Here is a 16,357-nt window from a genome sequence, read left to right on the forward strand (position 1 = left end):
CATTGACGTACACTACGATCGGTTTCTAATGGCGTTCGATATTATAATAATTATACCATGAAAGTATCTGTTATGTTATTAAAAGATATCAAAAAGTGTATTTAACACAAATGACGCTTGCAACTCCGTTGCGCCAAAACACGTTTATCGCGCGGGAACTGTACATTTGGGATGAAAAGTATCCTATGTCCTTTCCTACGACTCAAGGTATTTATCTCCATACCAAATTTCAGCAAAATCGGTTCAGCGGTTTGGGCGTGAAGAGGTAATAGACAGACAGACACACTTTCGCGTTCATAATAAAAAAAAAAATAACAATTATTTATTTAAACAGCGAATAAGGTCAGCTTGTCTTTGTTTGGCACATCGGAAACGATGCCGATAAAGACAGCGAACCCTTAATATTTTTGGAAGCAATAGGTGTTTTATTTGCCTGTGTTTCGCTTCGCATGGGTTTGATTGCATGCATCATCAGCACAGCCAATGACCTAGAACCTGCAGTGTCGGCGGTGCGCGTGACGCGGGGGGAGGTGACGTGCGCGGACGCGGGGGCGTGGCCGGGGGCGGGGCTACTCGCTGCGGGCAGCGGCGACGGGCAACTGCGGCTGTGGCGCTGGCAGCGCGGCGCCGGATGGACAGATGAAAAAGCGACGCGTGCGCATAGATATGGCGTCACGTGCGCTAGATTCTCGGAGGTGAGGGAAATTTGTAACAAACTTGTGGTGATGTAACATTAAACGGCGGTGGAGGTAACGTGCGCGGACGCGGGGCGTGGCCAGGGGTGGGGCTACTGGCTGTGGGCAGCGGTGACGGGCAACTGCGTCTGTGGCTATGGCAGCGCGGCGCCGGATGGACGGATGAAAAAGCGACGCGTGCGTAAAGATATGGCGTCACGTGCGCGAGATTCTCGGAGGTAAGGGAAACAACATGCTTGTGGAAATACGGTGATGAAATTAATCGGCGGGGGAGGTAACGTGCGCGGACGCGGGGGCGTGGCTAGGGGTGGGGCTACTGGCTGCGGGCAGCTGCGGCTGTGGCGCTGGCAGCGCGGCGCAGAATGGACGGATGAAAAAGCGACGCGTGCGCATAGATATGGCGTCACGTGCGATTCTCGGAGGTATATGGTGGCATCATCTGACCAAGCGGATTGGTATGCTAAGTGAGGTCGAAGCCCACTGTGTTTGTACTTGGGGGCTTGGTCATACTGTATGTTGAAATATGGTTGCCTAAATAAATATCTTTTGACGTCGTAGTTAATAATAATAATGAAGTTAATAATGTAGTAGCTGTAGATGCGAAAATAATTGCCTATTATAATGGCGACTTGGGGACCAATTATTGCTTGATAAACACGCACATTTTTCGTGGCATGAGGATGACACAAGTGATGAGAGACAACTACGAATAGAACTGTTTACCTTTAAACACGACTGTACTCTCAGTAGGTACCCATTTATGAATATACTAAGTACGTATCAGAGAAGTTGATTCATAGGCAGATGGCGGACCTATGTAATTTGGTCACTATCATGTTACTATGTGTCTTCGGAAGCTCGAGTATTAGAGCCTTATCGTCTTACTGAATTTGAACTTGGATAGGTACAGATTTTTAGCTGTAAGAGCGACATGACGGTTTTTCGTTTGTGTCATAATTATTTGCATGCCATTGTAATGGTAAGATCTGGTGTTTTAAGTTTCGTTAGACGCCACGTAAGGACTTCGTAAGATGCTTGCAGTACACACTATTCTCTATTCAGGGTGGTCGACTCCTGGCGTCAGCGGGCGTGGACGGTGCGGCTCGTATCTGGGCGGCGCGGGAGCTGACGGAGCGTCGCGAGCTCGCCGCGCCTGATGCTGCCGCTGCCAGAGCCTTGGTGTGGGCTGGAGGGAGGCTGGCAGGTGATTTATTTATTTATTTATTTGGTCTGCCAACAGGTCTACATCTTATAAAAAACTTAGTTCACTAAGTGATTGTTTTACAGGGTGTAACAAAACGTTCTCTGTTTTTTGTGCTCATATTCCGTCCAACGTAATATAGGAATGGCAGTTCTTTTTAAAAAATGTGCGCTTCCTTTTTTTTTATATAAGCCTTGGGTAAGCTCAAATCTCTTTCATCTTCATCGATTCGATTATAAATACTGCTGTGATAACCTTGGGATCGAACGAAGTTCGGTATGAAAATTGGACTCTTGCAGCCATTTACCATGAATGTCGCTCCAATTGCTCGCTAATATGGCAGCCAGCGAAAGCAGAATTCGACGATTCAAATTCAAATTCTCTGATATCCACAGTGGGCCACGACGACGGAGCAGTGCGCGTATGGACAAGCTCAGGAGCTTTGCTCTGCTGTGTTCGACCGCACGAAGGCGCTGTGCATGCGTTGGCCACGCTTTCCGCTAACGCTTTGCTGTTGACCGGCTGTACGGAGGGTGTGTTAAAGGTGTTCGACTTTGATGGTAAGTGATGGAAGATAATATGGTACGTTTCGGGAGGGAAAGAGAAAGATTTTGCGACCTAACAAGGGTGCAGTTCACTGTTCACGCACTAGCCACGCTTTCTGCTAACACTTTGCTGTTGGCTGGCTGTACGGAATATTGAAGGTGTTCGACTTCGATGTAAGTAATGGAAGATATGTTACATAAAGAGAGAGAAAGAGATATATTGCTGTGTGCGAGTAAAAGCGCCATGCAAACGTTCGCCTCGTTCTCCGCTAACGCTTTGCTGTTGACCGGCTGTACGGAGGGCGTGTTGAAGGTGTTCGACTTTGATGGTAAGAAATTGAGGATATGGTATATTTAGGTAGAGAAAAATACACACAAGAGAAAAGCGCAAGAATACTACCAGACTAGCTTTTCTCGAAGCGTTTCGTCGACTTTTGGAACAAATATCACATAGGTTGCCGAAATCATACACTTTTTTATTTACCGTAGTCTATTAAAGTGTTCTGTAAGCTAAATTTATCGAAGCCAAATATAGCGATTCATATTCAAGTTTAATTTAAATGCAATTTAATGTTACTATGTGGCTGGAAATGGTTCAATCGATTATTATTTATATTATGCATTGCTGTTGGAAACAACAGCTGTTCGCTCTGACGTTTTTATTATTAAAAGTAATAGAGACGATGACTTTATAAGACCTGCTATTAGACTTATGACCTTGTGATAATAGTTGTTAAAAAGAATTGAAAATTACGACTAGTTCGCGTGACTTGTAATAAGTGCATTGACCTAACAGGTACTAGGTTACTCATAAGTCAAAACCTACCTCGTTCGCACATTACCTACCTATAGTCTTATATAGGGTATGTTCCGAAATTTAACCCAGTATACTAGCCAGTACTCACGACGTCTACATCGACGACATGCTGTTGATTCGTTCCGAAATTTACACCAGTTTGACCAGTACATTAACGTGTATACGTCACACTTGTCTCACTGTTCAATATATATAATACTTAGGAGTATTATATATGCTCTTAACGTCAATCCATACTTCAATACTAATATTATAAATGCGAAAGTGTGTCTGTCTGTTACCTCTTTACGCCCAAACCGCTAAACCGATTTAGCTGAAATTCGGTATGGAGATACTTTGAGCCCCGAGGAAGGACATAGGATACTTTTTATTCCACAAAAATATACGGTTCCCGCGCGATAAACGAATTTTGGCGCAACGGAGTTGCGGGCGTCATCTAGTAGACTATAACTTAAAACGCTGTCATCTAAACTTTCCAGCCCTCACCAAATCCGGCATCGACGGGGGCTCAGGTCCACCTCCTTTAATCTGGGAGGACGGTGCTCACGATTTAGGGCTCGCCTGCGCGGCATCAGCGCACAAGATGGCCGCCACTGGAGGCCGGGACGGGCGGATTCGGCTCTGGACTGTCCTCGGCGGAGGACGGGAGAGGCGAGTGGTCCCAGACGGGGTTCTGACTGGACACACTGATGCGGTAACAGCGTTGTACTGGGCGAGGGATATGCTGGCGTCGGCTTCGCAGGTGAGGTTTTGGTCGATATTGTCTTCATGCTAAGTATTAGTTGTGCTTTTTGGTTTCGAAAGTAACTTGAAGTGGAAGATGCTGAAATAAGGATGACAACGAAACGAACAGAAATGTCTGTCAGTTATACATATTTGTGATCATATACCCACCTAAAATAATCTTCATCCTATAATGAGACAAACTTCAACATTCACAACAACAAACGTGGTAGAGCCATGCTTCGGCACGAATGGGCCGGCTCGACCGGAGAAATACTACGGGTTCACAGAAAACCGTCGTGAAACAGCGCATGCGCTGTGTTTCGCCGAGTGAGTGAGTTCACCGGAGGCCCAATCCCCTACTCTCCCCTATTCCCTTCCCTACACCTATTCCCTCTTAAAAGGCCGGCAACGCACCTGCAGCTCTTCTAATGTTGCGAGTGTCCATGGGCGACGGAAGTTGCTTTCCATCAGGTGACCCGTTTGTTTGTTTGCCCCCTTATTTCATAAAAAAAAAAACTTCAACATTAGGTATATTCGGGGTCTCGATGACGGCAAGTAGTTGAAATTATGTACTTGAAGGCTCTCAGAGAACAAAGATAGCTCTCAGCCTTCCAAGACTCAGCCAAGTTTCAGATGTTAGGTCACAGAATATGTATTAGTAGTACCAAGTTAGGTTCTATACCACTGATGAAATACAATCTTTTTGCTTTACTTTTATGAATCAAGAACAAAGTACACGTCCAATTTCGCTAAAAATGTTATGCTCTATGATTCGTCAGGACCGCACAGCACGCATCTGGGACCCACAATCGTCGTCGTGCGTGCGAGTGCTACACGCGCACAAGCGGTACCTCACCGCTGTGGTCGTGGCCGCTGATCTTCGGTATATCATTACTGGTGAGAAAATTTATAACATCTATAGCCATTAGCCATCAAAAGTGCACAATCTTCGGTTCTTGCGTTACTGTTACAAGATATCCAGCCGATTGTAACGCAACATTAATGCCTCATTCCTTCTTCAATCCAGTCCGTTTTCTATCAAATAAACCGGTATGCTCATGATACCAACGTTTTAGGCTCCAACGACAAGTCGGTGCGGACCTGGTCTTTGGGTTCGTTCAGCATCGATGACGACATAGAGCCTGAATGCAACCCGATGAGCCACTTCGCTCTTGGTGATTTAGAAGTAAGTAAAGGAGAAATGTTAAGCCTTAACCGCTGAACTCAGAGACATTTAATTACGATTAACGTTCGATTTAATGAAGAGTTTGACAGATAATGTATGGGGCTAATGTCAAAATGTTGAATTAATTACATTTAAGTAATTAATGTACCACTCTGATTGCGGCAGTAAGTGCTGATTTACAATTTATTTATTTATTTATATTTATAATTGACACAATATTAATGCTATCATCAAACATGTTTACCATCCAACAGGCAATTATAGCCAACTACATGTTCTCATCCAGTCCAGTATCCAGTTTTGGCTGCAACTGTTTCAATAAAATTTAGTGCTAAAATAATTATAGTGTCACTATTGTTACAAAATACTCGTTAAAAAATCTGAGTATATAAAATACTTGTGAAAATAATAAATAAGTAGTTCCTTGTATAAGTACTTTATTAAATATGGAACAAATTGTTATACATTAAAAAATAACAATCGTGTCTCACCTCATTTCATCTCATCTCATTCTCATCACTAATTTCTTTGTCGCCATTACATGCTGTATTTCACCTGTCTTTGGAAGTCATTTAACCTATAAGTTACTATTGTTTGTATTTTATTAAATGTGTGAGATAATATTCTGTTGGTGAATCGATATAAATAAATAAATAAATAAAATGTTGATAATATGATAATCACAACTGATGTGAACATTTAAAAATCATTAGGGCATCGGCCCAGTAGACGACGCAGCGATCCTCGAAGGCGAGGAGTTAGAAGACAACATAGGGTCAGAGACCACAAAGAGTGTCTGTGTGTGGACGGAGAGCTGCGGGACTGCGGTCAACTGTATAGCGGCGTCGGGGGACCTGTTTGCCGCCGCGTGCAGGTTAGATCCGCTGTGGGGTACTAGAGATCCAGTATGGGGCAAGTTATATTCGTTGTGGGGCAAGTTAGACCAGTAGAGCGATTCGCAATTTCCATTCGACTCGGATTCGGAAACTTTACCGTGTGGTAATTGGTTAACGCCTAGCGCGGCAAACGTTTATTGGATGTCGGGTGACGGGTGGTCAGACTCGGTGTGGGGTAAGTTTACCCGATGTGTGGCAAACTGGCAACATAGAACCATAATCCATATGGCGGGGAATTCTAACTTTTATACCGTATTTAACTATTGTAAATTAAACTTCAAGTTTTCTTAATTTTCTGCTTATATAAACAATGTAATATTCTATAAGAAAATAAATAGCTTTATACCTAATTTCAGCGACGGTTGGGTGCGCATATACCAGGTGTCCGCGGACGGATCCCGCGTGGTACACGTGCGTTCACTCGATGCGCACACTTACCCCGCCATGGCGGTGGACTTCGGCGCGGGGGGTGACCTTCTACTCAGCGCCGGGTTGGATGCCAGCGTGAGACTTTGGGATGTGAAGGTAAAGTTATCATCAGATATCAGTTAGGAAAACACGAATAAACAGCAGAGAAAACGGACTTCTCATTAACCCTGTTAAATCTCAGTTAATAATACTGGGCAGTCAGGGACTCGTATCCAGAATTGACTGGAGCACTTTACCATCGGTGTCTATTGACGTAGTTATAATACCGTACAGTAGGGTTGTGAAGAATCTTGACGTGTACTTTGATGAGCATCTGTCTTGGTACCAGCAATTGAAAGAGATAAGCAGGAAAATATATTCAACGTGGCATTCCCTGAAGTGTCTTCGGTATGTACTGCCGGTCTCTACCAAAGTAGCTCTAGCCGAATCGTTGTTCCTTTCTGTTTTCGACTACGCGGATGCCTGCTTCATTAACTTGACCGAAGATCAACTCAACAAACTTGAGCGCCTTCAGAATCTGACAATCAGGTTCATCTTTGGCTTGCGCAAGTTTGACCGCGTATCTGAGTTCCGCAATAAGCTCAAATGGTTGCCCATTCGCTTTCGACGCAATGTCCGCGCACTTTCCTTCCTTTATACCATCCTATTTGATCCCAACAGTCCTAAATACCTAAAAGAGATCTTTAACTTCCGTTATCCCGATAGACATGAGCTGCGTTCCTCTAAAAATCTCCTCCTTGATATCCCCATTCACCACACCAAGTACTTCCACTACTCCTATTCCGTACAATCCGTTTTACTTTGGAACTCCCTCCCTGCCAAAATAAGACTCAAAAACTTTAAAAACATTCAAGTCCTCCCTTAAAGAATTTTACCTCGATAAGTGTTCGTAATATTATGTCATAACATTAATTTATTTGGAACTGTTTATCATAATTTCATGTGTCTGTAATATGTTACGTAAATTATATTTTATGTTATTTAATTATTTATTTATTAATTTAATTGATTCTCTGTGGATCTTGTTCTTAGTATTCGACCTTACAGAGCGGCTGCGAGCTCGCCACACTAATGGCGGAGGGCGTGTGCGGGGAGGGTGCGGGGGGCGGCGGCGTGCGGGGCGCGCGGCTCTCCCCGCGCCGCCTGCTGCTCGCCAGCGACAACGGCGCCGCCGCCGTCTGGGACATCGACCCGCTGACTAACGATCCCACACAGTGAGTTCACTTCCCCTCACTAGTCACACTGATGGCGGAGGGCGTGTGCGGGGAAGGGGCGGGGGTCGGCGGCGTAACTTCGTCTCACCTCACTTCGTAGCATGTACCATAGAAGCGTGGAGATGTGTGTAGAAGGACGAGATAGCGATTCAACAGAAAGAGACAGGTAGCGATAAGTCAGAAGTATGTGTATGTTTGTGAGTGTTTTACCAACTTTTTTTTAATGAAATAAGGGGACAAGTGAGCAAACGGGTCATCTGATGGAAAGCAAATTCCGTCGCCCATGAACACTTGCAGCATCAGAAGAGCTGCAGGTGCGTTGCCGGCCTTTTAAGAGGGAATAGGGTAATAGGGGAGAGTAGGGATGGGAAGGGAAGGGAATAGGGGAGGGTATCGAAGGGAATAGGGTAGGGATTGGGCCTCCGGTAAACTCACTCACTCGGCGAAACACAGCGCAGCGCTGTTTCACGCCGATTTTCTGTGAGAACGTGGTATTTCTCCGGTCGAGCCGGCCCATTCGTGCCGAAGCATGGCTCTCCCACGTACACAAACTTGAGAGTCAAACGCACAGTTTGCGTACGTGCGTTTATGCGTGCGTGTGAGCGTGTGCGTATGTGAATAAGAAAATTATATAAATCGATTCCCTCCATAATAGTTATGTAAATTATGTTGTCAGTGTGTACGGCGATATGGCGGAAGCGGCTACTTGCTGCTGCTGGGCGGGTGGAGACCTGCTGGCGGTGGGCGGCGCGGCGGGCGACTTGCGACTCTGCCGCCCACCACCAGATGCTGCGGAGATATGCTGCCAGACTGACGCTCATGACTTAGGTCTGTTAACAGTACTATAACTCCTTTATTAGTAAAGGGGTCTTCTTAACGCCTCTTAACATTAACGCAACTTTAATTTTTCTGATTCTGTTAATATGTAGGTGTCAAGTGCTACCTTAGGCAAAATTAACAGCCAAGTTTTAATAAGATTTCTGGTAGTTTCCCGATCGTATAATATTAGTGATTTAAGCCTTTAACTTTAAAATTTAAATCCCTCACATAACCTCAAAAATTTCCCTCACGTCATATTCTCCAACATTTCCAGGTGTATTAAGCTGCGACTTCGCACCCGACTTCGAGGACGGCGAGTACATACTAGCGAGTGGCGGACGAGACGCGCTAGTGAAGCTGTGGCGAGCGGGCACCGGGCTGAAGTTGCTGAGCTCGCTGCCGGCGCACGCGGGCGCTGTTCACACCGTGCGGTGGGGAGGGAATGTCGGTATGTGTAGTGAAGTTAGTAGTTAGATGGCAGAGCGGGCACCGGATTGAAGTGGCTAAGTTCGCTGCCGGCGCACGTGGGCTTGTCACACCGTGCGGTGGGGAGGGAATGTAGGTATGTGTAGTGAAGTTAGTAGTTAGATGGCAGAGCGGGCACCGGATTGAAGTGGCTGAGTTCGCTGCCGGCGCACGTGGGCGCTGTTCACACCGTGCAGTGGGGAGGGAATGTCGGTGAGATTGCGTCCCCTATTTCACTCAGCAGGCGAGACGCTGTTTTTTGCGACTTACTCCACTCGCTGCTGCACATTATGTACTCTCCATTTTATATTTTCTTCTACACTCAGCCACTGCCTGCTGCTTCTTGTGCTGCCGAAAATATTTCCCTGAATACTTCTGCGACAGTAACGATGCGATAAAGTGTTTACACTCAGCCTTCTACTCAGTGCCGAAAATAGCCTTTTTTGCGCCCTGTGCGAGCTTCTATATAACTGCACCTTTGTTTTTTAACCGTCTTCCAAAAAGAAAGAGGTTATATGTTCAGCTGTGGATATTTTTTACTACATTGGGAAACATCTCTGGGGCGCAGCGGGAACTTATCGGGAGCAATTATTCGAAAAATAAGGATCTGTCTGGTCTGCCCATTCTTGCGCCCCCCAGAGTCTACGCCCTGTGCCTGGGCACCGGTGGCACCGCCCTATTTACGGCACTGCTTCTACTCAATTGCCGCGTCGGGCAGCGGCAGCAGCATGACTAGTGGCAGCGGGAGTGACTATTTACATTCTCGCCCGCTTACCTTTCCAACAGATCTCAGCATAAACGATTTCGGATCTAACTTCACACTTGAGTGTATAAACGACGCAATATACTGTGTTCGCATCTAACTTCACTTCACTTTACAGGCGGCGCGCGCGTGCTAGCGACCGGTGGCGCGGACCGCTGGGCGCGCGTGTGGCGTGTGAGCGGGGGGCGGGCGGTGCCGCTGGCGGCGGTCGCGGCTCGGGGCGCGGGGGGCGCGGGCGCCGTGCAGCCCATGGGCCAGTGTCTAGTGGTGAGTAATACGTGCAGTGACGGACTAACCCTTAATCAAATAAGCAATTGCCTAAGATATCACGTCTGCGGGGACACGACAAGAGTAAAGGTTCAAATACTGATTGTAGTTGACATAAGGATAGGAATGGATTGCTAAGGGTATCCAATCCGTCACTGACTACATGAATGAGTACAGTGAAGTTAGCGACGTGTGAACGTTGTATTCGCTGGTAACTTCACTGCTGGCAGTCGACGTGGTAATGTGTACCCTTATACTTACGTTTACGTCTATATCTACGTCTACATTATTGTGTTTATGTTTACGAAAACACACTTGTCTTCCACCAATCTACTTCCGAAAATTAATCATCATTATTTCACTATACCAGGTGGGATCCCTATCGGGTGAACTAGCGCTATGGTCGCTCCCGAGCGCGGCGCTGAGCGAGGACGACGCCGCGGAGCCGCGCGAGTGGGTGGGGCCAGCGGTCGCACGTTGGATCACAGAATACGTCACACGATATCCTGGTATAGTTATTATTAACGCCTCAGTGGTCTAGTGGTATAGAGCGTGGGTTCGATTCCCGTGTTGGAAACATGTTATTTCCAAGTTTGGTTAGAACAGTACAGGCTGATCACCTGATTGTCCGACAAATAAGATGATTCATGCGTCGGATGGGCATGTAAAAAGTCGGTCCTGCGCCTGACCTCTCGTCAGTCGTGTCGGTCTTCCGTTCCACTGGGTTATGAGAGTAAAGGAATAGAGAGTGCTCTTGTGTACTGCGCACACACTTGGGCACTATAAAATTACTCCTGCGTAGCTGGCCAGGTTTCAATAAAACTGGCCACCGTCACCGAAGCCGGTGTGGGGGGTATAATATATAGTGATTATTACTGAGGGTGTTTTATACATGTAGCCTTAGGGTCTATTGTGTCAAACTACTGGCATATGTCACGATGTAGCTGTCATGTATCACGATCATGTCACGATATAGCTGTCATGTATCACGATAATACGATAGAACCTAACCGAACACGATAGATCCTAAGGCTACTGCGGCACCTGGTGGCAAATAGAATATCAAAAACGTCTTCGTGGTCTAGTGGCTAGATTGTGGCTCTCGACTCGTGGTCGTGGGTTCGAATCCCCGTTGGAAACATGTTATTTCCAAGTTTAGTTAGGACAATGCAGGTTGTTCACCTTATTGTCTGAAAAGTAAGATGATCCTCATCTATGTTATTTAGTCTAGTGGTGGCAAATAAATATTGTAACCCGAAATGGCGTGTATTCCGAAATATAAGCCAGTGTTTATAAATCTAACGCTGAAGGGTAAACATTGTGCTTTTTGAATGTCTTTTTTTATTGAATTTACAATGTATTATTTTTAAAGTAAATAACTATATAATATTATGCTAAAACATTCATCAGGTTCAACAATATCGCTGGAAGATGAGATACAGCTGTTAGAGAGGGTGCGCGAGGCGGCTCTCACCGGCGCGAGGTTACTAGACGATCCCTTAGAAGAACTATTGGAGGCTTTGGGATGTGGTACGAACTGCATATTAACAATATATTTTTATTGTATTTTACTTAACAAGCTGAAAGTTCCAGTGATTCAATCGGTTTAAAATTTCGCATTCTAACTCCTGACATATTTTATTAGTGTTCTATATTTTTATTTATTTATTAATTTTGAGATTTGTAATATTTACAGGTGACGACGAAGACGAGAGCGAGTTGACGACGCGACTTCGAGACGAAATACTGTGGCTGAGAAGAGACCTACTGCCGTACGATGTGGTACTGACATTTGATTAAAATGCTGTTGCGGCGGATGTAAAAGGACTATGCCCAAAAAAACCCGTAGTCGATTAAAATCATTTATGTACAGCAAAGTAGACCATAAATAGTAGATTGTAAATATGCAATTCATTTTATTCAAAACCGAATCCGATAATTTGAAAAAATAATTTTGAGTTACCCAGTACTTCCAATCAACTATAATATAGTTACCTTCTTCCTTTGTTTTGTGTTCTTTCTCGTGAATGTAGATAGGTAATAATTTACAATTTAGAGAAAAAAAAAACTATGTCAAATATATACTTTAAGAATAAACTAAATCACAAGTGGCTTCACTCTACATCGGTTGTATCACGTGGAGTGCTCTAAGAAATTGTTCAGAATCATACCTCCTGCAACTTTACTTGCAGCTCTTCCGATGTTGCGAGTATCCAAGGGCGACAGTAGTTGCTTTCCATCAGGTGACCCGTTTGCTCGTTTGACCCATTATTTTATTAAAAAAATGGTCATATAACCGATAAATTTAAAAAAGTAGTTAAAGAACGTTTGTGTGCCAAAGCCTATTATAAGGTCAATGATTTCATAAACGATGGCACACCTTGGGAGTAGGATGGCTTCTTGCAAGGCTACTTCTTCATTATTATAGGACTTACAATTATGTATGTGGATATTGTATATAATATTTAGTTACAAAATTGTAAACTTTATTTTAAAAGATTAATTTTTTCTCACTTTTTTTGGTAAAAAAGTGGGCCCCGTGCGAGTTTCTTACGCCGGTTCTTCTCGCCGGGTTAGTTCCCGAACCGGTGGTAGGCATCATGTAGGACTTTCTGAAAACATTTATTTTAAATTTATTCAGAAATAAAACAATTTTGATTTGATTTGATTTGATTTGATTATCATCTAATAATCCTAAAAAACAGTACATAATTACAGATTATTTTCTATACCAAACCAGAGACCAGCCATACAATGACTAACTAACATTTTAAATAACATTTTATACTGTCAGATATAAAAGTGATAAATAATAATTAAATATAAAATCCATGAATATGATAATACTAGACATCTAAATATATAAAAATGTTTTAACTACGTACTAATCGCCTATCGTTTGTATTTGTAGCATCGCGTCGTCCTGACTATCATAGGTTCCTATATAAAAAGTCAATTAGTTACGATCGTTTTTAAAGTACTCGGTGATTGTTTAATCCAAAAAGGACATTGTATTTGGGATACAGTATAAGTAGTCTACTATGCCACATAATAAATAGTTTCAATCGATTACGGGTTTTTGGTTCATACATTTTTGGGCATTCACCTTTGACGAATATAACTACTGCGTTTATACAGTAGCTCTACAATGAGTTTAAAGCTATAGTATTTATCGATACTCGATACCGACTACGTAAATTTTTTGTATGGCAGATTTTACAGCGCCTCTAGCGGTCACTTGTTCCGCAAGTGACCGCTAGAGGCTAGAGAAAATCGCCATACTAAATATTTAAGTAGTCGGTATCGAGTATCGATAAATACTATAGCTTTAAACTCATTTTAGAGCTACAGGAACGTAATGACTGAAGTATCAGAGTGCTGAGTTTAATATCAATAGTCCTGTAGTACAAATTACTTAACTCTGGTTGATGGTAGGTAGAGAATAAGGGGGTGAGAGAGTGAGGGGGAGAAAGTAATAGGAGAGAGAGAAGGAGAAAAGAGAACGAAATAGACAAAGTAAGAGAGGTAGAGTGAGAGAAGTAGAGGGAGGAAAAATGAAAGAGTTAGAGGGAGGAAGAGAGGTAGAGGTAGGGAGAGTGAGAGGTAGAGAGAGGGAGAGAAAGAGAGAGTTCGTTTTTTATGTTTTTACCATAATGTTATCTTTGTGCCAAGTGCCAATCCAATAACCTTGTAAGATTATTTTACTTAAATACCAATGCATATATCAGGAGGCAAGCGCCCCGCACGCACTGCGGTGTCCGCTGTCACATCGCGTCGTACGCGAGCCGGTGCGCGCGGCCGACGGCTTTACGTATGACCGTGCTACGCTTTCCGAGTGTCTGCTCGCCCAGGGAGGTAATGAATTTTTGTCTCTAGGGTACGCGAAATAGAGTCCAATTTCTGCAGTATTCATATTGTGGGATATGTGCGTGGCACCAAAGGAAGATCTTCCGACCGAGAAAGGTGGAATGCCCGGTCAGGCCGAAGCCCACGTGATACATTTCAGCTGTCGTATATATACCGACGCGCTCAGAAAACTTCGGTAGCGCGATGCAGGTATGTTAGGCGAATTGTGGGTACCGCCACATCACTCCCCCCCGAAGACCGGAGGTCGAATCTTGAAGTCTTGTTGTCGTTTGAGTCGCCAGTGACAGTGAGTTCCAGTGAGTCGGAACTTTTTGCAGTGAGTCCCAGTGAGTCGGAACTGTATTAAGCTGCTGCACGGGATCCAGTGAGTCGGATAGCTGCCGTGCGGGGCCGATGCTACGTGCTGACCAGGAGAGATGTGCTCTGCTTGCTGACCGGTCGGTGTAGTGAGAAAGCCCGATGATGCCGATGCGGAGTCGCCCAGGCCGCGGTACATTGCGGCTAGTGGACGATATACCCGATGAGGCGGTATGCTGGCTGTGCGGAGGGGCGGGGAGTGATGATGATGAAGGAGGCGTGTTCTGTCGAGGGTCACCAATGTGGGAATATGTGTGGTGGCCAAAGGAAGATCTTCCGACCGAGAAAGGTGGAATGCCCGGTCAGGCCGAAGCCCACGTGATGCATTTCAGCTGTCGTATATATACCGACGCGCTCAGAAAACTTCGATAGCGCGATGCAGGTATGTTAGGCGAATTGTGGGTACCGCCACAATATTAACAATTTTCCTAAACATTTAGTATATACTTGTATATGACTACAAAAATGTTTTGGCGTGGGTGAAATAAGAACTACACTGCCATCTATGGGTGTTAACCGAAAAACAGATGATATCTTACACCCGCACCGCCTTAATGAATCCTAGTTACAGCGATATCTTCTGTTGGGGCAATGTGTGTAACTTCACTCATGTGTGCGAGTTACGTAGCACCATAAAGTTAATATACCTAGCGGAATAGAAAAACAATGGCCTGAGCAAGAGAGATGTCACTATCAGTAACACTGCGTGGTAAAAAGAGACGTGTGATACATGACAGCAGCACTCTTTTTTTGACGTCCAGTCGGCACGTGCCGCACGTTGACAATTTAATCTCATAGAATTCATGTTCAATCTCTCATAGAAATCATGCTTGTGTAAGTGTATACGTATAGTGTACACATATTTTTACACACAGATAAACCAATTTCGGTTTCGTTTGACAGCTCGAGACTGTTGCTCTCTTCCGCTAGGTATATTAACTTTATAAATGAATCCTAGTGACAGCGCCATCTTTTGTTGGGGCAATGTATTAACAATGTGTGTTAGGGAGATCGCAGACGGCACACTTTTTTGGCCGCGCCATGCCGACTGTATGTGCGCCGCAGACTCGATCACACCAAAAGTGTGCCGTCTGCGATCTCCCTAACTTCACACTTGTGTGCGAGTTAAAAGGCCCATTCACGGCAGGACTGCACGGCAGTCCTGCAGTGAATGCGCCTCACTGATTGGTTCACACTCGGTGTTTCCGGCCGGCAACACCGAGTGCGAACCAATCAGTGACGCCCATTCACTGCAGGACTGCCGTGCAGTCCTGCCGTGAATGGACCCTTTTACGTAGCTCATGCACTTTTGGCACAGCGACCTATTGGAGTGTTTTCTTCTTCTTTTCACTTTTTAACATTAAATTTACGTGACTTAAGTTTCAATAATTTAAAAGTTTCTCTCTGTAAGATCAACTTAGTCTAAAAATATGACCCACAAGGCATTGTATAATTTAAAACCCCGAAGGTTTTTCTTAAAACCTTATTATTATATTTTATGAAATAAGGGGGCAAACGAGTAAACGGGTCGCCTGATGGAAAGCAGCTTCCGTCGCCCATGGATACTCGCAACATCAGAAGAGCTGCAGGTGCGTTGCCGGCCTTTAAGAGGGAATACGCTCTTTTCTTGAAGGTTTGCAGGTCGTATAGGTCCGGAAATACTGCTGAAATTATTTCTTATGTTACCATTTTTAGATGATATGCGCTCTCCTATGACTGGTCGGCGGTTGGTCAGCGCGCTGGTAGAACCGAACTACGGAGTCAGAGAACAACTCAAACTACTGTATGCCGAATACAGGTAGTAGTTTAAACTAAATATAAGGTGTGGTATACACTTTGGATATTTTGTGTAACGTTGAGGAAAAATGTCATACTTCTAAGTTCAGTAACTTAAATTTTTGCAAAAAAAATTGCTATATTAATGAATGGTTTTCTCTTTTCGAAACGTATAGAAGAAACATATTTGCATTTTTTAATAGCTTATCTCTAAAACGGTCCTATTAAAGTGTGTTAGAGCCCGCAAAACATTGATAAAACTAAATGTAACCTTTTTATTGTTATAATATTTGGTAAAAAGGATATTATTTTCTCTATAATAATTTTTCTTATT

General features: G+C 44.2%; 1 protein-coding gene across 1 annotated transcript; it reads left to right on the forward strand.

The window, feature by feature from the left end:
- The first annotated feature begins 423 nt into the window (after positions 1 to 423).
- LOC121734477 (uncharacterized WD repeat-containing protein alr2800-like) lies at positions 424 to 16,149 on the forward strand. Its single transcript, XM_042125090.1, has 18 exons — positions 424 to 695; positions 1,758 to 1,899; positions 2,292 to 2,456; positions 2,645 to 2,770; positions 3,738 to 4,000; positions 4,764 to 4,881; positions 5,061 to 5,170; positions 5,884 to 6,044; positions 6,423 to 6,591; positions 7,543 to 7,709; positions 8,386 to 8,537; positions 8,803 to 8,976; positions 9,875 to 10,023; positions 10,394 to 10,532; positions 11,434 to 11,555; positions 11,719 to 11,805; positions 13,752 to 13,878; positions 15,943 to 16,149. The coding sequence occupies exons 1-18, from the start codon at positions 450 to 452 to the stop codon at positions 16,047 to 16,049; spliced, it is 2,724 nt and encodes a 907-aa protein (XP_041981024.1). The 5' UTR covers positions 424 to 449; the 3' UTR covers positions 16,050 to 16,149.
- Positions 16,150 to 16,357: the final 208 nt, after the last annotated feature.

Source organism: Aricia agestis, chromosome 15, assembly GCF_905147365.1.
Source record: "Aricia agestis chromosome 15, ilAriAges1.1, whole genome shotgun sequence".
Classification (NCBI taxonomy): domain Eukaryota; kingdom Metazoa; phylum Arthropoda; class Insecta; order Lepidoptera; family Lycaenidae; genus Aricia; species Aricia agestis.